Here is a 21843-nt window from a genome sequence, read left to right as displayed (position 1 = left end):
CCTCCATTCTTCCCTTTCTACTACTGTCTGTGATCCTCTCCTATCAGATTCTTCTTCTCCCCCATTGACCTTTCCCACCCCCCTAGCTTCACCTATCACCTTCCAACTAGCCCCTTTCCCTCCCCCCACCTTTTCATTCATTCACCTTCCCCCTTCCTTTTCAGCCCTGAAGAAGCGTCTCAGACTGAAACACTGATTCTTTATTCTTTCCACTGATGTTGCCCAACCTGCTGAGTTCCCTCAGCATTTTGTGCATGTTGCTTTGGATTTCTAGCATCTGTAGATTTTCACATGTTCAGTATTGTGTTCAACTTGAGAGTGCTGTAACATTCATGAACTCAGGGATTTGGACGATTATTTTTGTGTTTACCATATTTTATTGTTATCTTATACATGTTATATGTGCCTTGTGTATGACTATTGGTACTGTGTTTTGCACCTTGGCCCTGAAGGAATACTGTTTCATTTGGCTGTATTCATAGGTATTCATGCATGGTTGAATGACAATTAAACTTGTAAGAATTTTACATTTGTTGCTTGGTCTTTTACTGATCTTGAGCTAATTTAACACTGGAAAAGCAATAATCATTAGAATTCATATTCAGCAACTCATAAAAGCATAATGGACTATCAGCAATAATTAGGACGATCTATGTCACCAATGTAACTCTTCCTAAATGAAATATTTGACAACTTATCACATATTGATCACCGATTTCAATGCCAGAACCCTAGCAAGGTGCCAATATCTCAGGAAAAGATGGGAGAACATTTGCAAGAAAGCTACACATTAGTTGACCATGTTTACCATCAGGCAGTGAGAATGTGTGCATCATCTGCTGAATCGTATATTAGTAGATAAATTAGTTTTTGATTTTTATTTCATTCTGTGTGCTCTACTCTGACCCATACATTTGAGTGGTCCCCTAGTGGCAAGTTACTTCCCACCCCGCAAAACAAAGCAAAATGGAGCATCACATTGCTAGGGTTACACAGCTAGATGTTACATTCAAGGAGCAGCTCCTGAAAAAGGGCAAAAAGAACACAAAATCCATTTGTCTGTCACCTGGCTGAAATGGAATTCAATCTGAAGGATTAAACAGCAGTACCCAATTCACATGACTCTATGCCAGATATATTATTTAACACATGGAAATTAACATGTTCAACTATACATAAATATAGCTTCAACTCCTGTAAATACACGAACTGGACCTCATGCATGGATCTACACACACAAATCAATTTCTCTAAATTCTGGTACCAATGCCCTTTATTTCCCTATCCATTTTTTGTTTTCCCTTATCTCTGATTAATTGTGGGAATGCTATCCTTTCCTCTTTCCCCTCCCACCCCCCACCACCACCTGTAGCTGCCCATCATCACCTTCCTCCCTCTGGTTCCCCACCTCTTTCCCTTTATTTCTTGGTCTACTGTACTCTCCTATCAAATTCCTTCTTCCTCAATCCTTTGCCTCTTCCACCTATCACCTTCCAGTTTCTCACATCATGCCCCATTTTTTCCAGCTTCCCACCCCTCTCCATCTCACATGAAATCACCTACCACCCACCAGCTTGAGCTCCTCCCCCACCCTTTCACTCTGGCTTCTGTTTTCTTCCTTTCCAGTCCTGGTAAAGGATCTCAGCCCAAAATGGCAACTGTTCATTTCCTTGACTGGCTCAGTTCTACCAGTATCTGTGTATGTTGCTCCAGACTTCCAGCACATGTCATCTCTCTTCTGTATGGATTTGACATGTGATTGTAAATTTTGGAAAAAAACATTTTTAACTTTTAAATAGAAATTTCCAGTAAACGTCTTTGAGGAGATGATGAGGATAATTGATGATTTTGGCAGTGGCTGTTATATACATGGACTTTAGAAAGATAAGATGAGCTTTATTTGTCACATGTATATTGAATCAAACATAGTGAAACATATCACCACGTTTACAATGCCAAAATAGTGTTCCCACAATTGACTAACCCTAAAAGTGTACATCCTTGGAATGTGGGAGGAAACCCGAGCACCTGGAGGAAACCCATGCAGTCACAGGGAGAGCATACATACTCTTTACAGACAGCAATGGGAATTGAACCCTATTTGCTGGTGCTGAAAAGCATTACCATAAGTCCTAAAGACAAAGGAGCAGAATTTGGCAATTCCACATGGCTGATTTATTATCCCTCTCAACCCCATTCTCCTGCCTTCTTGCTGTAACTTTTGACGCCCTTACTAATAAAAAAAACCTATCAACCTCAGCTTTAAATATATCCAAAGACTTGACCTCCACAGCCATCTTTGGCTATGAATTCCGCAGATTCACCACCATATGGATAAGAAATTCCTCATCTATGTTCTAAAAGGACATCCTTGTATTCTGAGGCTATGCTCTCTGGTCCTAGACTCCACTACTATAGGAAACATCCTCTCCACATCCACTCCATCTAGGCCTTTCAATATTTGATAGGTTTCAATCAGAGCACCCCTCATTCTTCTAAGCTCCAGTGAATACAGGCCCAGAGTCATCAAACGCTCCCCGTATGTTAATCCTTTCATTCCCGAGATCACTCTTGTGAATGTCCGCTGCACCTTCTTCAATGCCAGTCCATCCTTTCTTAGATAAAAGGCCCAAAACTGCTCACATTACTCCAAATGTAGTCTGACCAATGTCTTACAAAGCCTCAGCAGTACATTCTTGCTTTTATATTCTAGTCCTCTCAAAAAGAGTGCTAACATTGAATTTGGCTTCCTTTGGTGTGTATATAGTTAGGAAAGAGGCTGAAGAGAAGGAACTGCAAGGTAATAATCTCTGGGTAACTCCCAGTGCCACGGGCTACTACAAGCAGGACTGGAATGATAGCACAGATGAATGAGTGGCTGAGAAGATGGTGCAGGGGGCAGGGTTTCAAGTTCTTGGATCATTCCAACATTTTCTGGGGAAGTGGTGACCTGTACAAGACAGATGTGTTGCAAGTGAAATGATATCCTGGCTGGAATGTTTGTTAATGCTACTCAGGAGGGGTGAAATTAATTTTGCAGGGGGTTGGGTACAGGAGTACCAGGTCAGTGGGTGAAGGACTAGACAGGAAGGTAGATGTCAGGGAAAGCTCTGAAAGGTAAAATCAAAATAACAGGTACGGTAGGACAGATAGTTTAAAGTATGTGCATTTTCATGCTAGGAGTATTATGACTAAAGGTGAAGAACTTACGAGCATGGATCAGTACATGCATCTACGATGTTGTGACCATTACAGAGATCTACTTGGCAGGAATGAGTGATTAATTGTCCTGTGGGGGTGTGTGGCTTATTTTGCTGGTCAAAAGCTGCTTCCGATGTGTCGATCGAGATTGGCTAGTTGAAAAACTGCAGCTGCTCTTCCCGTTGGCTGTCTTGTGTACCACGACACCTCGTGTCCAGTTTCATACACCTCGGGGGTACAGAGAATAGCACACGTGAAAGGTTCACTCTGCCTTCCTTTGTCTCTGCAACCATCGGGAAGGTATGCTTTTTTAACTAAGTGTCTGTTAAATATTTAGTTCCGTTGTTTGTGTAACTTGGGGGAATGTAAAAGTTTGGTCAAAACTCTTTACTTTTTGTAAATAAATATACTTACTCACAGTCAGCATTTTCTGCCTCACTCACCAAACCCGTGAACCTGCTTCAACATGACACTTTGGTGCTGTTCCAGCAGGGCTTGGTGTTTGAGCAGAAGATACATTGCTTTAAAAGGTTACTTGAAAAACAGAAACCCCATATGAGAGATGCTGATAAACATCGAATAGTAACAGTGAAGACTATGGGAGTCGTGCTAACCTACTAATGGGTTATGGAACGTCAGTAGATTGGTCAGATCAGTTAGATTTTGCGAGGATTGAAAGCAGACACCACATTGTGTCCATACCTAAAACGCTGAGTTGTCCCAGGAGAAAGGACAGCCAGTAAGATTTTTTTCTGGTGGTTTGCAGCAATCGTAAGACAGCAGCACAAGATGCTCGTGGGTCTTGAGGGTGAGGTGGAGACCTAAATCAGCGCTGGCTGCATCATTATGAGAGAAGTGCTGCTGACAGCCCAGACATAGGATGCAAAGTTAAAAGTTAAGGATATAGAGATAGCTTGTCAGTTAATGAAAGTACAGGAATTAGAGCTTTATTGCGGCGGGGCAATGATCCTACTGTGACGGGAGATGGGGATGTCTGGCTGGATGATGAAAATGAGGAAGAGAGGGTAGCATGGAGTCCTAGGTTTATCCCTTGAAATGATCATTCTCTCCCCTGCATACTCCAAACAGTACGGGCCAGGCCAGTGATCACGTGTTCCCACACCCACCACGGGAGGCATCGGCCCGTGGCTTCTTCCCAGGAAGGGGAGGAGGAGGAGGATCATGGATGTGTGGGACATGGTAGAATGGACCCCTTCAAGACAACAGAGATCAGGGAGTTCTCCGCTAAGGAATTAGTGAGCTCAGGGGATAGGTGCAAACAGAAGCCTGGAGAGTCTGGCCGTATTGAGGAAAGGGGATGAGCGGGATACCAGAGTGATCCTATTGTCCCAACAGGGGATAACTAACACCCTGAAAACGCTGCTCGCATCCCTGAGCACAATGCATCACTAAGGGATTGAGTAGCAGCAGCAGTTAGATTCAAGTATTTGAATTCCTTGATGGAATTTAAAAACCCAAGCAGGATGGAGCACAGTAGAGGGAGGCACTAAAGCCCTTCACCAGTGGACTTATTACAGAATTATACAGCAGTAGTGATAGCCCGCCAGAGGATGCTAAACTAACATTTGGCATGATAGGACATGTAGAAAGAGCAGTGGCCTCCCATTTAAAAGGAACAGTGCTGTCTTTAACAGCAGCAGCTATTGGTAGTCCTGTAAGTACAGCGACTCAATTATTATGAGCTTTGGAGTATGTAGATGAAGGTGCGTATAGCCAGGTAGAGAGGTTGGATAAGCAGCCAGGGAGTGAGTGACCCTGCATGCCCTGTAAGGAAATGTTTTTGGCGTTGCTTGGAGCAGGTAAACAGGGTTCCCATCCCCACCCTCTATGCAATATGGAGGGAGTTCTGCCAGGGGAAGCAAGAAAAGGAGGCCATTAATGGAGATGGGTCACTCTTCAAGCCCTCTCCCGAAAAGAGCTCTTTCTGTCCTCTGCGGGATTCCTTGTATTCCACTCAGGATTCCCTATATCCTGTGCTTGTGGCATTACAATGGGCCGTGTCTGACCTTCAGTAGCAGTGGGAATCTTGGGGTGGGGTGGGGTGGGGTGGGGTGGGGGGGGGGGTAAGCGCTTTTGTGCCTCATCCTCGCAGGGAGGGCGTCATTTGACCTGCATCCCTCTTTCCTGTAAATAGTATGCACAATTTGGATGCAGAGAAATTTGTAAAGTGTGGCTACATGTGGCAGTTTGCTTGAGTGTATGTGAGGGTTTTGCCTTTAAGAGACTGTGTGTACATGTTGGGCTCTGCCCCGCTGCTTTCTTCCCTTTCGTTTTGTTCTTGGATAAGCACTTTTTTTTGTGGGAATTAACTGTCTGTTCTAAGTTTTGCAGTTCCATGAAGTTATTAAAGAAGAAGTACAAGCCTGGGTTTTCTGTCTTGAATTCTTAATCTGTTACTTTTTTTTGTGTGTTTTTAATCTGTTACTTGTTTCCCATGCAACTGGTTTTAGAGATAATTCATGTTTTACACTGGCCAAATAAAATTTGAGTTGATGGACAGAAATTTGGGCAACTTTCTGCAGGATACGAGATGCCCACGTTTCAGAGGGACATAAGCATTTGATTGGGGGGAGGGGGATGCAATTCTTGTAGTTTTTATTGTTTGCATTTTCTAAAACTGAGATCAGTTTGTATCTTCCTGCATTACAGAATGGCAAAGTGGCGGGTGGTGGGAGATACTGTGATATATTCCTGGGGATGGTGTGTGAATTTGCACACTGGACCAATGGGTCAGATTGCTGTATTTGATTGAGGACCCCTTACTAAATCGTGGAAGGGTTCCACTAGTTATTGATCCCTTTTTGCATTCTATTTTGGGGGAGCTGGGAGGGAGTAGTCTATTCCAGCCTACAGACACAGAGTATGGCAGCAGCCCTAAGGGGCTTGAGACTCAATAGCCCCGGTGGAGTAAGTGCTTTAACGGCTGCTATTTCCCTACGTACCATTTGTTTAACTCCAAGGTTTCAATTCTAAAAGTATTTCCCCACCTGACAGGGAAGGGAAAGGAATGTTGGTGCAGACAGTATGATGAGCACAGGTCAAACCAGTCAAGGGGAAATCCTGGAAACTATAGACTGGCGAGTCTCATGTCAGTTGTAGGGAAATTGCTGGAGTAAATTCTTAGGGACAGGATATATGAGCATTTGGACACCCAAGGTCTAATTAGGGAGAGCCAGCATGGCTTTGTGTGGGGCAAGTCTCATCTTACCAATTTGATTGAGTTCTTTGACAAGATGATGAGAGAGAGGTACAGCAGTGGATGTTGTCCACATCGATTATAGTAAGGCGTTTGACAGAGTCCCTCATGGGAGGCTACTCCAGAAGATTGGAATGCATGAGGTCTGCACAGAGGACAGAGAGTAGTGGGTGAAGACACTTACTCGAGATGGAGGTCTGTAATTGGTGGTATTTCACAGAGATCTGTGCTTTGATGTCTGCTGTTTGTGATCTATGTAAATGACCTGGATGAAAATGTAGATGGGTATTTGCAGATGTAAAATGTAAGTTTGTGGATGATACCAAGATTGGTGGAATTGTGGAAAATGAAGACCGGCAAAGAATAGAGTGCAATATAGATCAGTTGCAGAGAAACGGAAGATGAAGTTTAACCCAGATAAATGTGAGTTGTTGCACCTTAGTAGGGCAAATGCAAAGAGGCAGTACACTGCTAAGGGCAAGACCCTTAACAGTACTGATGAGCAGAGAGATCTTGGGGTCCAAGTTCATAGCTCACTGAAAGTGGCTACACAGGTCAAAGGGTGGTTAATAAGGCATATGAAATGGGTGCTTTTGTTAGTTAAGGCATTGAGTTCAGAAGTCAAAAGGTAATGTTGCAACTTTATAGACCTCTGGTTAGGCCACACCTGGAGTGTTGCACACAGTTCTAGTGCCCCACTACAGGAAGGATGTTGAGACCTTAAAGACGGTGCAGATGTTTACCAGGACGCTGCCTGGCTTCGAGGGCATGAGATGTTCAACAAACATAGGTTGTTTTCTCTAGAGCAGCGAAGAGAGGGGAGATCTGATAGCAGCTTATAAGATTCTGAAAGTTATAGATAATGTAGACAGGGAGTATTTTCCCCAGGGTAGAAATGTCTAATACCAGAGCATGTGCATTGAAGGTAGGAGGGGTTGTTCAAAGGGGGAGTGAGGAGTTATTTTTTACTCCAAGTGGTGGCTGTCTGTAAACTCTGCCTGGTATGGCGGTGATGCAAATACATTACAGGCTTTGCTTTGAAGAGATGTTTACATGGGCACATGAATGTGAGGAAGACGGACATTGGGTAGATAGGTAGGAGGGATTCATTTTTGTGGTTTTTAAATTTACTTTTTAGCTGGTTCAGCGCAACACTGTGGGCTGAAGGGCCTGTTGTTGAGCTACGTTTAACCTGCAAATTAACCTTCAGGGAATCCTGTATGAGGACTCTCAAGATCCTTTGCACGTCTGATTTCTGAATTCGCTCCCCATTTAGAAAATAGTTTATGTCTTTATTCCTTCTGCCAAAGTGCATGACCATACACTTCCCTACACCATTTTCCATCGGCCATTTCTTTGCTCATTCTCCTAATGTAAGCCTTCTGCAGACTCCCTACGTCTTCAGCTCTACCTACACATATCTTTGTATTGTCCGCAAACCTGCCAACAAAGCCACCAATTTAGACACCCAAAACATTACCATATAATGTGAAAAGATTTCCAAACACCAATACCTATGGAACATCACTAGTTACCAGCAGCCAACCAGAAAAGGCCCCCATTATTCCCACTCTTTACCACCTGCTAGTCAACCAATTTTCTATCCATGTAAGTATCTTTCCTGTAATACCACGGGCTCTTATCCTGTTTAGTAGCCTCACATGCGGCACCTCGTCAAAAGGCCTGCACAAAATCCAAGTAAACAACATCCACTGATTTTCCTTTGTCTCTCCTGCCTGTTATTTCCTAAAAGAATTCCAAACAGAATTGTCAGGTAAGATTTCTTTAACCGCTAAGGAAACAAGAGGTGTTGGTGAGCTTTTTCGGCCATGACATCAACAAGGATGGGCCAGTACACGCTATTGGTGACATTCACACCAAGGAACCTCAACATCATTAATGTGGACAGGAGCACATGCACAGCCCCCTTTACTAAAGTCAATGACCAACTCTTTTTGTTGACATTCAGGTAAAGGTTGTTGTCATAATTGGACTCAAAATGGATACAGGGTTGTGGTGGAGGGGTGTTGGCCTGACTGGTGGCTTGAGGCCAGTGGTGTTCTGCAGGGATCTATTGTTGGTGATGGCTATGCACTCAGTGGCCACTTTATTAGGTACACCTGCTTGTTAATGCAAATATCTAATCAGCCAATCATGTGAGAGCAACTCAATACATAAAAGCACGCAAACATGGTAGATTGGTTTAGTTGTTGATCAGACCAAACATCCGAATGGGGAAGAAGTTACATCTAAGTGACTGTGACCATGAAATGATTATTGGTGCCAGACAGGGTGGTTTGAGCATCACAGAAACTGCGGATCTCCTGGGATTTTCACACACAGTTCCTAGACTTTACACAGAAAGACGCAAAAACAAAAATATCCAGTAAGTGGCAGTTCTCTGGGTGAAAATCCCCTGTTGATCTGAAAATCTCAGAGAAGAATAGCCAGGCTGGTTCAATCTGACAGGAAGGCGACAGTAACTCAAATAACCACACGTTACAAGAGTGGTGTGCAGAAGAGCATCTTGAAATGTACAACTCACTGAGGTGGATGGGCTGCAGCAGCAGAAAACCAAAACCGTACACTCAGTGGTACAGCAGGTACCTAATAGAATGGCTACTTAGTGAAAATGATTTGGACAAATATGAGCAATACATACAAAATGCTGGTGGAACGCAGCAGGCCAGGCCGCATCTATAGGAAGAAGTATAGTCAATGTTTCGGGCCGAGACCTTTCGTCAAGACTAACTGAAAGAAGAGATAGTAAAAGATTTGAAAGTGGGAGGGGGAGGGGGAGATCAGAAATGATAGGAGAAGACAGGAGGGGGAGGGATGGAGCCAAGAGCTGGAAAGTAGATTGGCAAAAGGGATACAAGGCTGGAGAAGGGAGAGGATCATGGGATGGGAGGCCTAGGGAGAGAGAAAGGGGGAGGGGAGAACCAGAGGAAGATGGAGAGCAGGCAAGGAGTGATTGTGAGAGGGACAGAGAGAGAAGAAAAAAAAGGAGGGGAAATAAAAATAAATAAGGGATGGGGTAAGAAGGGGAGCAGGGGCATTAACAGAAGTTAGAGAAATTAATGTTCATGCCATCAGGCTGGAGGCTACCCAGATGGAATATAAGGTGGTGTTCCTCCAACCTGAATGTGGCTTCATCTTGACAGTAGAGGAGGCCATGGACTGTCATATCAGAATGGGAATGGGTGGCCACTGGGAGATCCTGCTTTCTCCGGCGGACAGAGCATAGGTGTTCAGCGAAATGGTCTCCCAGTCTGCGTCGGGTCTCACCAATATATAGAAGGTTACACTGGGAGCACCAGACGCAGTCCTGACGAAGGGTCTTGGCCCGAAACGTTGACTGTACTTCTTCCTATAGATGCTGCCTGGCCTGCTGCGTTCACCAGCATTTTGTGGGTATTGCTTGGATTTCCAGCATCTGCAGATTTTCTCGTGTTTGGACAAATACGAGCAAGTTTGTAAACAAAAATTTGTGGAGTTGTAGACAGTGAGGTGTCAAAGGATGATATAGCATGATATAGGTTATTTTAGAACCATGGGTGAAAAAATGACAGATGGAATTTGATCTGTAAAAATGTGAGGTGTTGCATACTGGAAACTCAGATGTAAGAGGAAAGTACACAGTTAATGGCAGGATTTTTGGGCATGAATATACAATGATGCAAGTCCACAGCTCCATGAAAGTGGCAACACAAGTAGCTTACCTTCATCAGTCAAGACGTTCAGTAGAAGTGCAGGCCCTTCTACTTACCAAAAGAGTTCACTGCCATTGTGATTATTGCTTTTTACATCCCCGCTGTGCTAGTGCTGGGGAAGCACTGCAGCCGATTACAATAACTGATTACAATCCACCCTCACCTCAATGGCAGCAATGTCTCCCTTCCTGATAGGCTGAAAGCTTTCTACATACGATCTGACCAACAGATGATGGCAAGCAAAATCCTGCTCTCTTTTCCTGAGGAACAGGCACCCTGACTGGCCGCAGACGAGGTGAGGAGGACTCTAAACCCATGCAAAGCTGCAGTGCCAGACAACATACTTGGTCAGGAGCGGCTGGTAAATTGGACCCTTTCCAGTTAGTGATGCTTGAGCCTCAGCCCACCACTCCATCCTGTTCCACTGAGAAAATGATGCTTAATACACCAGAATGTCGTTTATCAGTTCAGCAATCATCCCTCAGAGGCTGGTGGGTAAACTGCCCTCATTGGGACTCAACACCCCTTTCTATAACTGGATCTTGGACTTCTTGATGGAAAGACCCCAGTCAGTCCGAGTTGGCAGCTCCATCACGCTGAGCACTGGTGCCCCTTAGGGCTGTGTGCTCAGTCCACTGCTGTTCATTCTGCTGACTCACAACTGCCTGCCAGGTTCAGCACAAACCCACCATCAAGCTCACAGTGGTTGGTTTCATCAGCAACAATGAGTCGGCATACAGAGAGGAGATAAAGATGTTTGTCAAATAGTGTGAGAACAACAACCTGAGTCTCAACATGGACAAGACAAGAGATGATTGGATGTACCTCAACCCTGGCCGCTACTTCCTGCAAAGCAAAAGCCAACATAATTTAAAGGCAGTGATGCTGCACTCCCTGATGAACTCAATGCCTTTTATGCAAGCTCTGAAAGAGAATAAAACTGCAGCCAAGAGGATCTCCGCAGCACCCAGCGACGCTGTGATCTCAGTCTCAGAGACTAATGTCAGGCTGCCTCTCAAGAAAATGAACCCTCACGAGGCAACAGGCCCCAACAATGTACTCGGTAGGGCTCTAAAAACCAATGCAAACCAACTGGTGGGTGTGTTCAAAGACACTTACTGTGTCATCATAGACAAAGACCGTATCATTGCTACAGTCTGAAGTTCTCACCTGCTTCAAAAAGGCAACAATTGTACCAGTGCCCAAGAAGTACAGGGTGAGCTGTCTTAACGACTGTCATCCAGTAACACTCACATCTGCAGTGATGACATGCTTTGAGAGGTTGGTTATGGATAGAATCAACTCCTGCCTAAGCAATGACCTGGACCCACTGCAATTTGCTTATCGCCACAATAGGTCTACAGCTGATGCAATCTCATTGGCTCTTCTTGCAGTCTTGGATCACCTGGATGATACTAATACTTATGTCAGGCTGCTGTTTAACCTTAATCAGTGATTAACACAGTCATTCCTACAGTTCTGACCAAATAGCTCCAAAGCCTGGGCCTTTGCACCTCCCTCTGCAACTGGCTCCTCGACTTCCTCACCAGAAGACCACAGTCTGTGTGGATCAGAAATAACACCTTCACCTCACCGATAATCAACACTAGCGCTCCACAAGGATATGTGCTTAGCCCACTGCTCTACTCTTTCTACAACGACAGTGTGACTAGGTATAGCTCAAATGCCATCTATAAATTTGCTGACGACATAGCTACTGTTGGCAGAATTCTCAGATAGTGATGAGAAGGCACACTGTAGTGAGATAGATCAGATGGATGAGTGGTGTCGCAGCAATTATCTTGCACTGATAAAGAACTGATAATGGACTTCAGAAGGGTAGGATGAGGGAACACACACTAGTCCTCACAGAGGGCTCAGAAGTGGAAAGAGTGAGCAATTTCAAGTTCCTGGGTATCAACATCTGAGGATCTATCCTAGGTCCAATATATTGATGCATTACAAAGAAGGTATGACGGCGGCTATATTTCATTAGGAGTTTGAGGAGATTTGGTATGTCACTAAAGACACTTGCAAATTTCTATAGATATACCATGGGGAGCATTCAAACTGGCTGCATCACAGTCTGGTATGCGGGGTCCACTGCACGGGATTGAAAGCAGCAGCAGAAAGTTGTGAACACAGTCAGCTCCATCATGGGCACCAGCCTCCGTAACATCCAGGTCATCTTTAAGGAGCGATGCGTTGAAAATGTGGCATCTGTTATTAAGGACCCCCATCACCCAGGTCATGCCTTCTTCTGATTGCCACTACCAGGGAGGAGGTTCAGGAACCTGAAGGCACACACTTCTCCTCACTGCCATCAGATTTCTAAATGAACAGCGAACCCATGAACACTGCCTTGCTACTTTTTTATATTACCTATTTAATAGATATACTTAAAGTAATTCACAGTTTTTAATTATTATGTAGTGCGATATACCCCTGCTGCATAACAATAAACTTCATGACCTATACTGGTGATTCTGATTCTGTAAGGCAACAAAGCACAAGGCCCTACAGAGGACAGTAAAAACTGCTGAGGGGATCATCAGGGCCTCCTTCCCCCTATTTGTGACATTTACTGGGAACAATGCAGACAAAGGCAGGCATTGTTGAGAATCCCTACCACCCATCCCACGATCTCTCTGACCCACTATCATCAAGGAGGAGGTACAAAGGCATCAGGACTGGGGCTGCCAGGCTGGGGAACAGCTTCTTCCCTCAGACTAATGAATACCATACCATCAACAAGGTCCCATTATTAGGACATCGAGATGTTTACTGTACTGTTTACCTTTGCTGCGCTTTACTACATTTTGAATTATATTTTATTAAATTATTTATAGTATAATATTTTAGTTTATGTGCTATGTGTGATATATATTGTGTGGATGCACTGTGGAATGTTGTTTCGTTTGGTTGTATATATGTACAGTCAGATGTCAATAAACAAACTTGAAAAGTCGAGAAGTTCTTGTTGCAGCCGTACAAAACTTTGGTTAGGCCACATTTGGAGATTGCATGCAGTTCTGATCACTCAATACCAGAGGCATGGGTTTTATGAGGGGAAAGTTTAAAGGAGACTTATGGGGCATTTTTTTTAAACACAGAGTGGTACGTGGCTGGAATATGTTGCAAAGGAAGTGGGGAGAAGTAGCTATAATAGCAATGTATAAGATGTATTTAGACAGGTGTATGAACAGAAAGGGAACGTGCAGCCATATGGGATTAGATTAAATTGGGATCTTGATCGGCACACACATCTCATACTAATGGATTTGGTCCATTGCTGTAATCCAAACATACTCCTAGTTTTATTCATAACCACACGGAGAACAGAAAAGCAAAATAATCATCTTAGCAAACGAGTTGGATTAATTTGACCTACTGCCAAAAGTCAATTGCAGAACAAATGAAAATAGGATGTTCATAGTACGAAACAGTTCATTCAGCCTGTTGTGTCTACACCAGTCCCAGAAAGCAATATTAACTGCCCTACTTCTCTGCTCATTCCCCACAGACCTACCAATTAATTTTCTCTCAAGTGACTTTTGAAAGGCAGGTTTGATTGTTTCCAACAAGCTGACAAGTATAGAGTTTCAAATTATAACTACCATCCACATCATTAGTCATACCACAGGGAAACAGGCCGTCAGGTCCAACTTGTTCATGTTGATCAAGATGCCTCCTGAATCTAGTCTCATTTGCCTGTCTTTGACCCATATCACTGTAAACCTTTTCTATCCATATTAAAAAATCCTTGCAACTCTTGTACCTTGTGGCTAAAACATCAAATTCATGCCCCGTGGTCCCTGACCCATCTGCTAATGGCAACAGCTTCTCTGTTTAAACTTTGTGTACCTTGAGCAAATCCCACCTGAACCTATTTTACACCAAGAACGATGCAGTCTAGCCTTGTAGATGAAAGCTATCTAGGTCCATCTAGTTAGAAGTAAATTTGCTCAGAAAACTATGTTTATTGTGTGCAGTCAGAAACTACAGAAATGACTCCTAATAAAAGCAAGGGAAATTTCATCAGCAAAAGCATTTGCGTGGTAGGTAGTTAGTTATACATAAATTATGTGCAGAAAGTCAATCTCAGTCACTTACCCAGAAACCAAGCTTGTCTGGCTACAGCACTATCATCAGATGCAGTCATACAGAAAGAGAAACCAGAGCAAGTAAAAGGATGGCAATGCTTTTTGTTGGTAAATTTTATGACCACTCACATCAGATGGACTGTCTCATTAGGTTACAATCTGCAGTTTAGATAGCACTTCTTTTTTCAATTACTTCTAACAATTTAATAACAAGTTGCACCATTATGTAATTCAGAATAAGTGTTAATGAAAATGTGATTACTAGAGCTGTAAAAAGCTTTTTATTCTCCCCATTCACTCTTATATTGAGCTGTCTGCGGTTCCTTGATCCTCTGACTCATCAATGAAAGTAGGAAAGATGTTGAGGAAAAACACTTGTTTTGACAACAATGGCTGGATATGCCCAGGTAAAATATGTGGAAATTACAACTTTACAAAATGAACAAATTAGCAAAGGTGAAAACATGGCTAACAAACACTGGAAGATATAGAGAGTAGCAGTGCAAAATCTATGGGAATGTAAATTCAACAAGGTGATCAGGGGTATACTTCACAAACGCCAAACTAGAAGTGGGGAATGGATAGCAGGCTGCGAGACACTTAATCTTAGTATATGTTCATAAAAGCACAAGATAATGCTCTTGGAATATTGTGCAGAAAGGCTGCCATACCGTGATATCCTGTATGACCTGCTGCACCATTGCTGCGTTGGCCACCATGTGTTGTCTAAGCTGGGTTTGCTGAAGCAGAAGGCGAAGAATCTGTGCAACAACAGGAAGTTCCCCCTGGCAGGTACCATTTACTCGCAGACTCTGCAGCAACAGTCGTAGTAAACGTGGAATGCGGGCCAGTGCTGTTAGGCACGATCCCCACAGCAGTTCTCTGTAAAAATATTTTCAAATCATCAAACTTTCAACAACACCAAGGGAAACAGCTTATAAAACAATGTAAACAAAATAAACACACACATTTTGAATCATTTAATACACCAGAAAGATTTTAGGGGAGAGCCTTGTTTGCCTCAACTTCCTCAGGAATTGGAGACACTGCTGTGCTTCCTTGCCTAAGAGGTGATGTTGAACTATCAGGTGAGATTGTCCATTATGTGCATTCCCAGAAACCTGGTGCATCTAACTCTCTCCACAGAGGAACCATATATGTGCAGCATGGAGTATTCACCCCGCACCTTCCTGAAGTCCTCAACTACCTCTTTCGTCTTGTAACGTTGAGACTCAAGTTGTTCAAGTCGCACCATTCTATAAGCCACACTACCTCCTCTCTGTACACCGCCTCATGATTTCTGTTGAGGACAACCACTGTTATGTCATCAGCGAACTTATTGATTCAGTTTGAGCTGGGTCTAGCTGTGCAGTCATCTATCAGTACTGTGAACAGCTGCAGGTTGACCACGCAGCACTGGGAGGTGCCAGTGCTCAGTGTGATGGAGCTAAAGATGTTGCTGCCAACGTGGACTGACTATGCTCTTTCTATCAAAAGACCAAGATCCAGTTACGGAGAGAACAGCTTAGACCTGACGAGAACAGTTTACCCACCTGCGTCTGAGGAATGATCATATTAAATGCCGAGGTGAAGTCAATGAACAGCATCTTGCAATACAGGGCACCACTTCCCAGGTGGGACAAGATGGAGTGGAAAGCAGAGGTTATCTAAGGCGTCATCAAAAGACAAAGGCAATGGCATTAACAGAGGACCGATTTGAGCAATAAGTGAACCGGAAAAGGTCCAATGTAGCAGGAAGCTAAGATATAATGCGATCCATAACCAGCTTCTCAAAGCACTTCATTATTGTTGAGGTCAATGCCACAGGACAATAGTTGTTAAGGCTGATTACTGTCACCCTCTTCGCCACTGGGTTGATGGTGGCTGACTTGAACCCTGAGGGGACGGTGGACTGTTCCAGAGAGGTGTTGAATATGTCTGTTGTTAAAACCTCTGTGGTCAAGTGCTGCACAGTCCCACAGCAACTGACCAGCTATGTTATCAGACCCTGCAGCTTTACGTACGTTGACCCTGGCTAGGGTCTTCGTCACATCAGCTGCAGGTAGAGTGCCTGCTTCTCAGGGGTGGGCGGGGCGGGGGGGGGGAGTGAGGGATCTTCTTCGCCAGTACATCGTTCCATGCATGAAACCATGTCTAAAGACATTCAGCCGATTTGGAGAGGCGTCACTGTTGTCAAGCATGGGGTGGTTATAATTCAAATCATTGTCCATTAAGGTCTGAATGCACTGCCACATTTGTCTCAGAAATGGCTGTATATTCTGTGTGAATAATTTTGTTTTGGCTTCCTGATAGTGTAGGGAAGTCCAACTCTTGCTGACGTAAGAGCCCTCTAATTCCCTGACCTGAAGGCAGCATCGCAATCTCTCAGCAGTATCCAAACTTTTGCTGTCAACCATGGCTTCTGATCTGCCCTCTCAGAGATGTGTTTACAAACAGTGACGTCCTCAGTACACTTCTCTTTATAACCAGTAACAGATCCCGCATATTCATCAACATTAATATGATGGTTGTAGGTAGCTGCTTCCCTGAATATGGTCCAGAATGTGCTTTCAAAATAGTCCTCAATGCTGAGGGTGCTCCTTCTGGCCAGCTCTTTATCTTCATTTAACATGTTTAATCAGTGGACTGTATACAAGAACTAGTACAATAGATCAGTGGTCAGAGTATCCAAGGCAGGAGCAGAAGACAGCCTTGTGTGCACCAGGGACATTGGTATAGACCAACATGTTCTAATGTGTTCTCACCTCTGATGGCAAAGTTAACATGCTGACAGAAATTAGGCAAGACTGTTTTTGACATGGTTGAAGTCGCCAGCAACAATACAAAGCTAAGCCTCCTTCCCTGGGTAGCTGTAACAGGCGAGGACATGGTACACAGTAAGCCTATACTGTGCAGTTCCACTGCTATCCAGCAACTTGCCAGTGAGGTAGACTGGCATTTCTTGGTGTTCTTAATATCCAGCAGAGTCTTGTGACCATAAGATGTGAAGGATGAGTAATCACACCATTAGTTGGAGCCGGAGTGGCCGTGTGACTGGGCGTGGCAACATTTTGAAGGTCCACTTATACTGCCCACTTTTCTGAAGTCAATGACTAGCTCTTTTGTTTTACTGACGCTGAGAAACAGCTTAAACCTGTGCCCTCAAGTTTTTAATTACCCTACCCTGAGAAAAATACTCATTGGCCCTTCATAAATTTATACATCTCTATAAGGTCTCTTAAGTTCCTTTGAGAATAAACCCAGCCTGTCCATTCTCTCCTAACATTCTTAGCTTGGTATTAAACAAAGACAGAAGCATATTTACACAGTTGGCAATAGCAAATGGAAACAAGCCTCATCTATCAGTGACAAACTTGAAGCAAACACCAAGATACTCTTTAATACAAGCAAAAAGCAAACTGTTGGAGGAACCTAGTGGGTCAAGCAGAGTCTGTGGAAGCAAAAGGTCTTGACCCAAAATGTAGGCTTAGATCCTTTGCCTCCACAGATGTTGATTAACCTGCTGAGTTCTTCCACCATACTGTTTTTATGCCAGGTTTTCATGGCTGATCTATTTCTCTCTCAAACCCATTCTCCTGCCTTCTCCCTGTAACCTTTCACGTCCTGACCTACCAAGAATCTATCAACCACTGCCTTAAATACACCCGATGACCTGGCCTTCACAGCCGCCCGTGGTAATAAATTCCGCAGATTCACCACCCTCTGACTAAAGAAATTTCTCATCATCTTCGTTCTAAAAGGATGTCCCTCTATTCTGAGGTTGTGCCCTCTGGTCTAGACTCCCCACTCTAAGAAATATCCTTTCCACATCCACTCTACCTAGGTCTTTCTACATTTGATAGGCTAGAATGAGATCCCCCTCATTCTTCTAAATTCCAGCGAGTACAGGCCCAGAGCCATCAAATGCTCCTCATATGATAAGCTTTTCAACCGCAGAATCATTTTCGTAAACGTCCTTTGAATCCTCTCCAATATCAGCACATCTTTTCATAGATAATGGGCCCAAAACTACTCATGCAAGGCTTCACCAGTGCCTTATAAAGCCTCAGCATTACATCCTTGTTTTTGTATTCTAGTCCTCTCGAAATGAATACTAACATTGCACTTGTCTTCCTCGCCATCAACTCAACCAGCAAGTTAACCTTTCGGGAATCCTGCAAGAGAACTCATAAGTCTCTTTGCATTTCATTCTTGGATTCACCTGATTGTTTTAATTGGAGATGATCAGTACAGATATGGAATGCAATAACAAATGAACAAAATATGTCAGATCTGTTCTATGAAGATTCTGCAAGATTACAGAAATGGAACATTAGAGGAGGATGGGGCAGAATAATAGATAATAATATTCATCATAAACGTTATAGCATTGGAGGATAATATTTTATCTACGCTAACCAGCAAAATACCACTTAGACTAATCTTGCATCTCATCTTTGCATCCGAGTAGGATTCCGGAAAGTTTTTAATGTAATGAGGGTTCTGCCTCCACCGTCATTTCAAGCAGTTGGTTCTAAGCTTCCATTCATCTTTGGATGAAAACCAAACAATTCCCTACCAAGATAGATGGGTCCATTCTGTTCACTCTGTGTAGGTTTCTCCATTTTACAGAGTTCATCAATTCAAAAAGAAAACAGACCCAGCCTGACTCTTTCTACATCACTACCATTCTCTAATCATGTCTTTGTCTCTTCCACACCTTCTACTTAACCTTCAGTGTCCCATACAAAAATAATAAAAGACATCTTCTTTCAAATTATAATATGTTGAGAAGTCAATTGTACAAGATTTCATATAAATTAGAACATAAGAGAAGTTCGATATAGGAAAACAAAAAGTTTCAGTTAAATAATAGAAATTGCCAGCAAATGTGGAATTGTATGCATTAATGAATGTGGAGTGGTGTTTAGTAAGAAGAGTTAAGTAACTATAAAAGAGCTGGCCTCTGGCCACATGCAATGTTTTTTCTGGAGAACACACATTAACATGAGCCTTTGAATCATCCTGAAGCATTTCATAGAAATGTTATCAAATTAAAATTGATGCAAACTTACAGAAGATATTACCAGAATCATGAAAACAATTTTTTTGAGGCTTGGCTTAAAAGCAAAAAGATAAATGGATAACAAACGTACAATTGCTCAATAGAAAGCACCTCACATTTATGCTGGACCTGGTTTTGAGAGCAGAAATTTTCTGTATTAATTTTAATTACCTTTTCTGCGCATTTCCTCTGTTATTCCTTTCCAAAGTTAGAATGAAGTAAAGGAGGCTGTAGCAACTCCCAACAAGGAAATTCAATAAAGACTCATTGGGAATAAATGCTGGATCTATGAGTTGGCCAACAGTTTTTAGGATTGACCCTGCTGTGCTGTCTGGCAGAAGACTTATACCCACCTGAAGAGTGAAAAGACAGTTAATGTTACAAAATAAATGATTACTTAGCAATAAAAACCCTCAACTAAACCTAATACCTGCTTAATAACTGAAAATAAATCAAAATAATTAACATTTATTCATTTACTTTCTTTCAGTTGATGAAGAATGATCTGCAGTTCTTCAGCATTGTGATACAGTATATTTATTGGTGAAAGACAGCTAACAACTGAACTAGGGAAGAATGAGAAGGACTGATTTGCAGTAGATTGCCCTCCTTTACCATCCATTGTGTGTGTTGACTGGGAAAAATTAAGTACCCATTTATTTGTAGTACTCCAAAGTTTGCACTGGGACTTGCAATGTTTAAAGAATAAGCAAGACCTTTATTTGATTGTTAGAGCATAAATGTTCAACAAGCTTTATACTACAGAAATGAAATGCTGACAGAACTGAGAACGCAGTACCAGAAATATAATAATGGAATGATGGCAAAGTTGGCATGTGACCAAATACTTTAATGAGTGCACTCTCTTAAATTCTGTTTTATTAAGTGTAAAACTACTAGGGTGCACTATTTCCTAATCTAAAGATGGAAATAAATGGTAAATCGTATATCTGATATACAGATAACCACTACAAGGCCTCGCAAGCCTTGGTTGTACAACTGAATTGATCACAATTTAGTTCACTGATTGTTCCTCTACTAGTGATAGAAACCACAGATCTAACTCCCACTAACTATTTAAGACCCCTGCTTTTGGTCAGATGAACTACATTTTCCACAACAGGCTCACAGTTGCACTGTGCCAGTAAAATCTGGCTTCTTTAAGTTGCTGAAATATTTGCACTGCACTGAAAAATAGATAATAGCTTTACTTCAGACAATACAAAAAAAAGCAAAGATCTCTCATTTGCTCATCATACTGTGAAGTTTGAAGCGGTGAGCTCTGCAAGTGATCTCAAAGGCAAGCCAAACTTTAAACATTGGTAGGAACACAAGAGAGTGTACATGAAGGAATATGAAGCAACAATATGCTGGAAGAACTCAATGGATTGAGCAGAATCTGTGGGAGGAAAGCAATTGTTGACAATTCAGGGTGAAACCCACCATCAGGATCAAGAATGCAGAGGTGATATGACCAGTATAAAGGGGAGGGGTGGTGATCAAGGAGTCCAACGTGATTGGTGGACTAAGGAGGTGTGCAAGATGACAGGCAGGTAGTTCCAGGTAGGGAAGGGGATTAGGAGTGATTTAAATGCATGGTCATTTACCCTTAGTAAAAGACTTAACAACAGTCAATAATTTTTAACTGCTTCAAATTATTCAAATATGAATCAGAATTTGTAGCAACATTTATAGTTTACATTATTTTGGGGTGAAGTTTTGAGAAAGGTGCTTTTACATTACAAACAAATCCCAATACTTACAGCCTGTGACTTCCAGGTTATTAGTTCAATACATTTTGCATTTAAAGGGAGTTAACTATAACTTTGTGCCTTAGAACAACTATGTAATTGATTGTAAAACAATGAAAAAGGGTTGAAGCATCTGCCCTGCAATCCATGTGGTCAATACTGAATGGTGTATCCTCCAATGATCAATCCAATCTGCTTGGTAATGAACCAAAAACCACTAGCGCTTGGTTCAATATGCTAAAACTCCAGAAAAACATAATCTAAACCAGGAGTTCCCAACCTCTTTTATGCTGTGAACCAATACCATTAAGCAAAGGGTCAGTGGACCCCTGATCTAAACCTTAAGCTAGAGTAAACCAACTAATTTCTATCTGAAATCTTTAATTTACATCAGTAACTGGTAGTTAGACCACTTCAAGAACATAATTTAAATCAGCAGCTAATTTCAAAACGAACTTTGAAATAAGCAATAATCTCTAAGCTCTCATTTTTGTTCTTGTGAAAAAAATGAACAAAATTACACATTAAATTCATGAAACACTAATAAAAATAAAAATTAGAAATTCTATACAAGAAAATACAATGATTTATACCCAACCAAACAAAATAGTTCTAACTATAACTCAATACATATTTTTTGGCATCATTTATTGCTACGGTAGCATAGATGTCACATGCCATGAACCCACAATTTGCAATACTTTCTGCCGTTTATACAAAACACTCATGGAGGACTAATGTTCAAGAAGTTGAAACAAAAAATGTCTATAATTTCAATAATGAAAAGTCTAAA

General features: G+C 42.4%; 1 protein-coding gene across 4 annotated transcripts in view; it reads right to left on the bottom strand.

The window, feature by feature from the left end:
- tex10 (testis expressed 10) overlaps positions 1-21843 on the bottom strand; it is a 90653-nt gene that overhangs the window by 1884 nt on the left and 66926 nt on the right. For all 4 annotated transcript variants that reach the window (XM_072253508.1, XM_072253510.1, XM_072253511.1 and 1 more), the window contains exons 14-15: positions 19471-19652; positions 14906-15116 (exon numbers count right to left, since the gene is read on the bottom strand). In XM_072253508.1, the coding sequence (XP_072109609.1) occupies positions 14906-15116; positions 19471-19652 (393 nt within the window). The remainder of the gene's footprint in view (positions 1-14905; positions 15117-19470; positions 19653-21843) is intronic.

Source organism: Mobula birostris, chromosome 3 (assembly GCF_030028105.1).
Source record: "Mobula birostris isolate sMobBir1 chromosome 3, sMobBir1.hap1, whole genome shotgun sequence".
NCBI lineage: Eukaryota > Metazoa > Chordata > Chondrichthyes > Myliobatiformes > Myliobatidae > Mobula > Mobula birostris.
The sequence above is the reverse complement of the archived record's forward strand: the minus strand, read 5'-3'. Positions and strand labels throughout refer to the sequence as shown.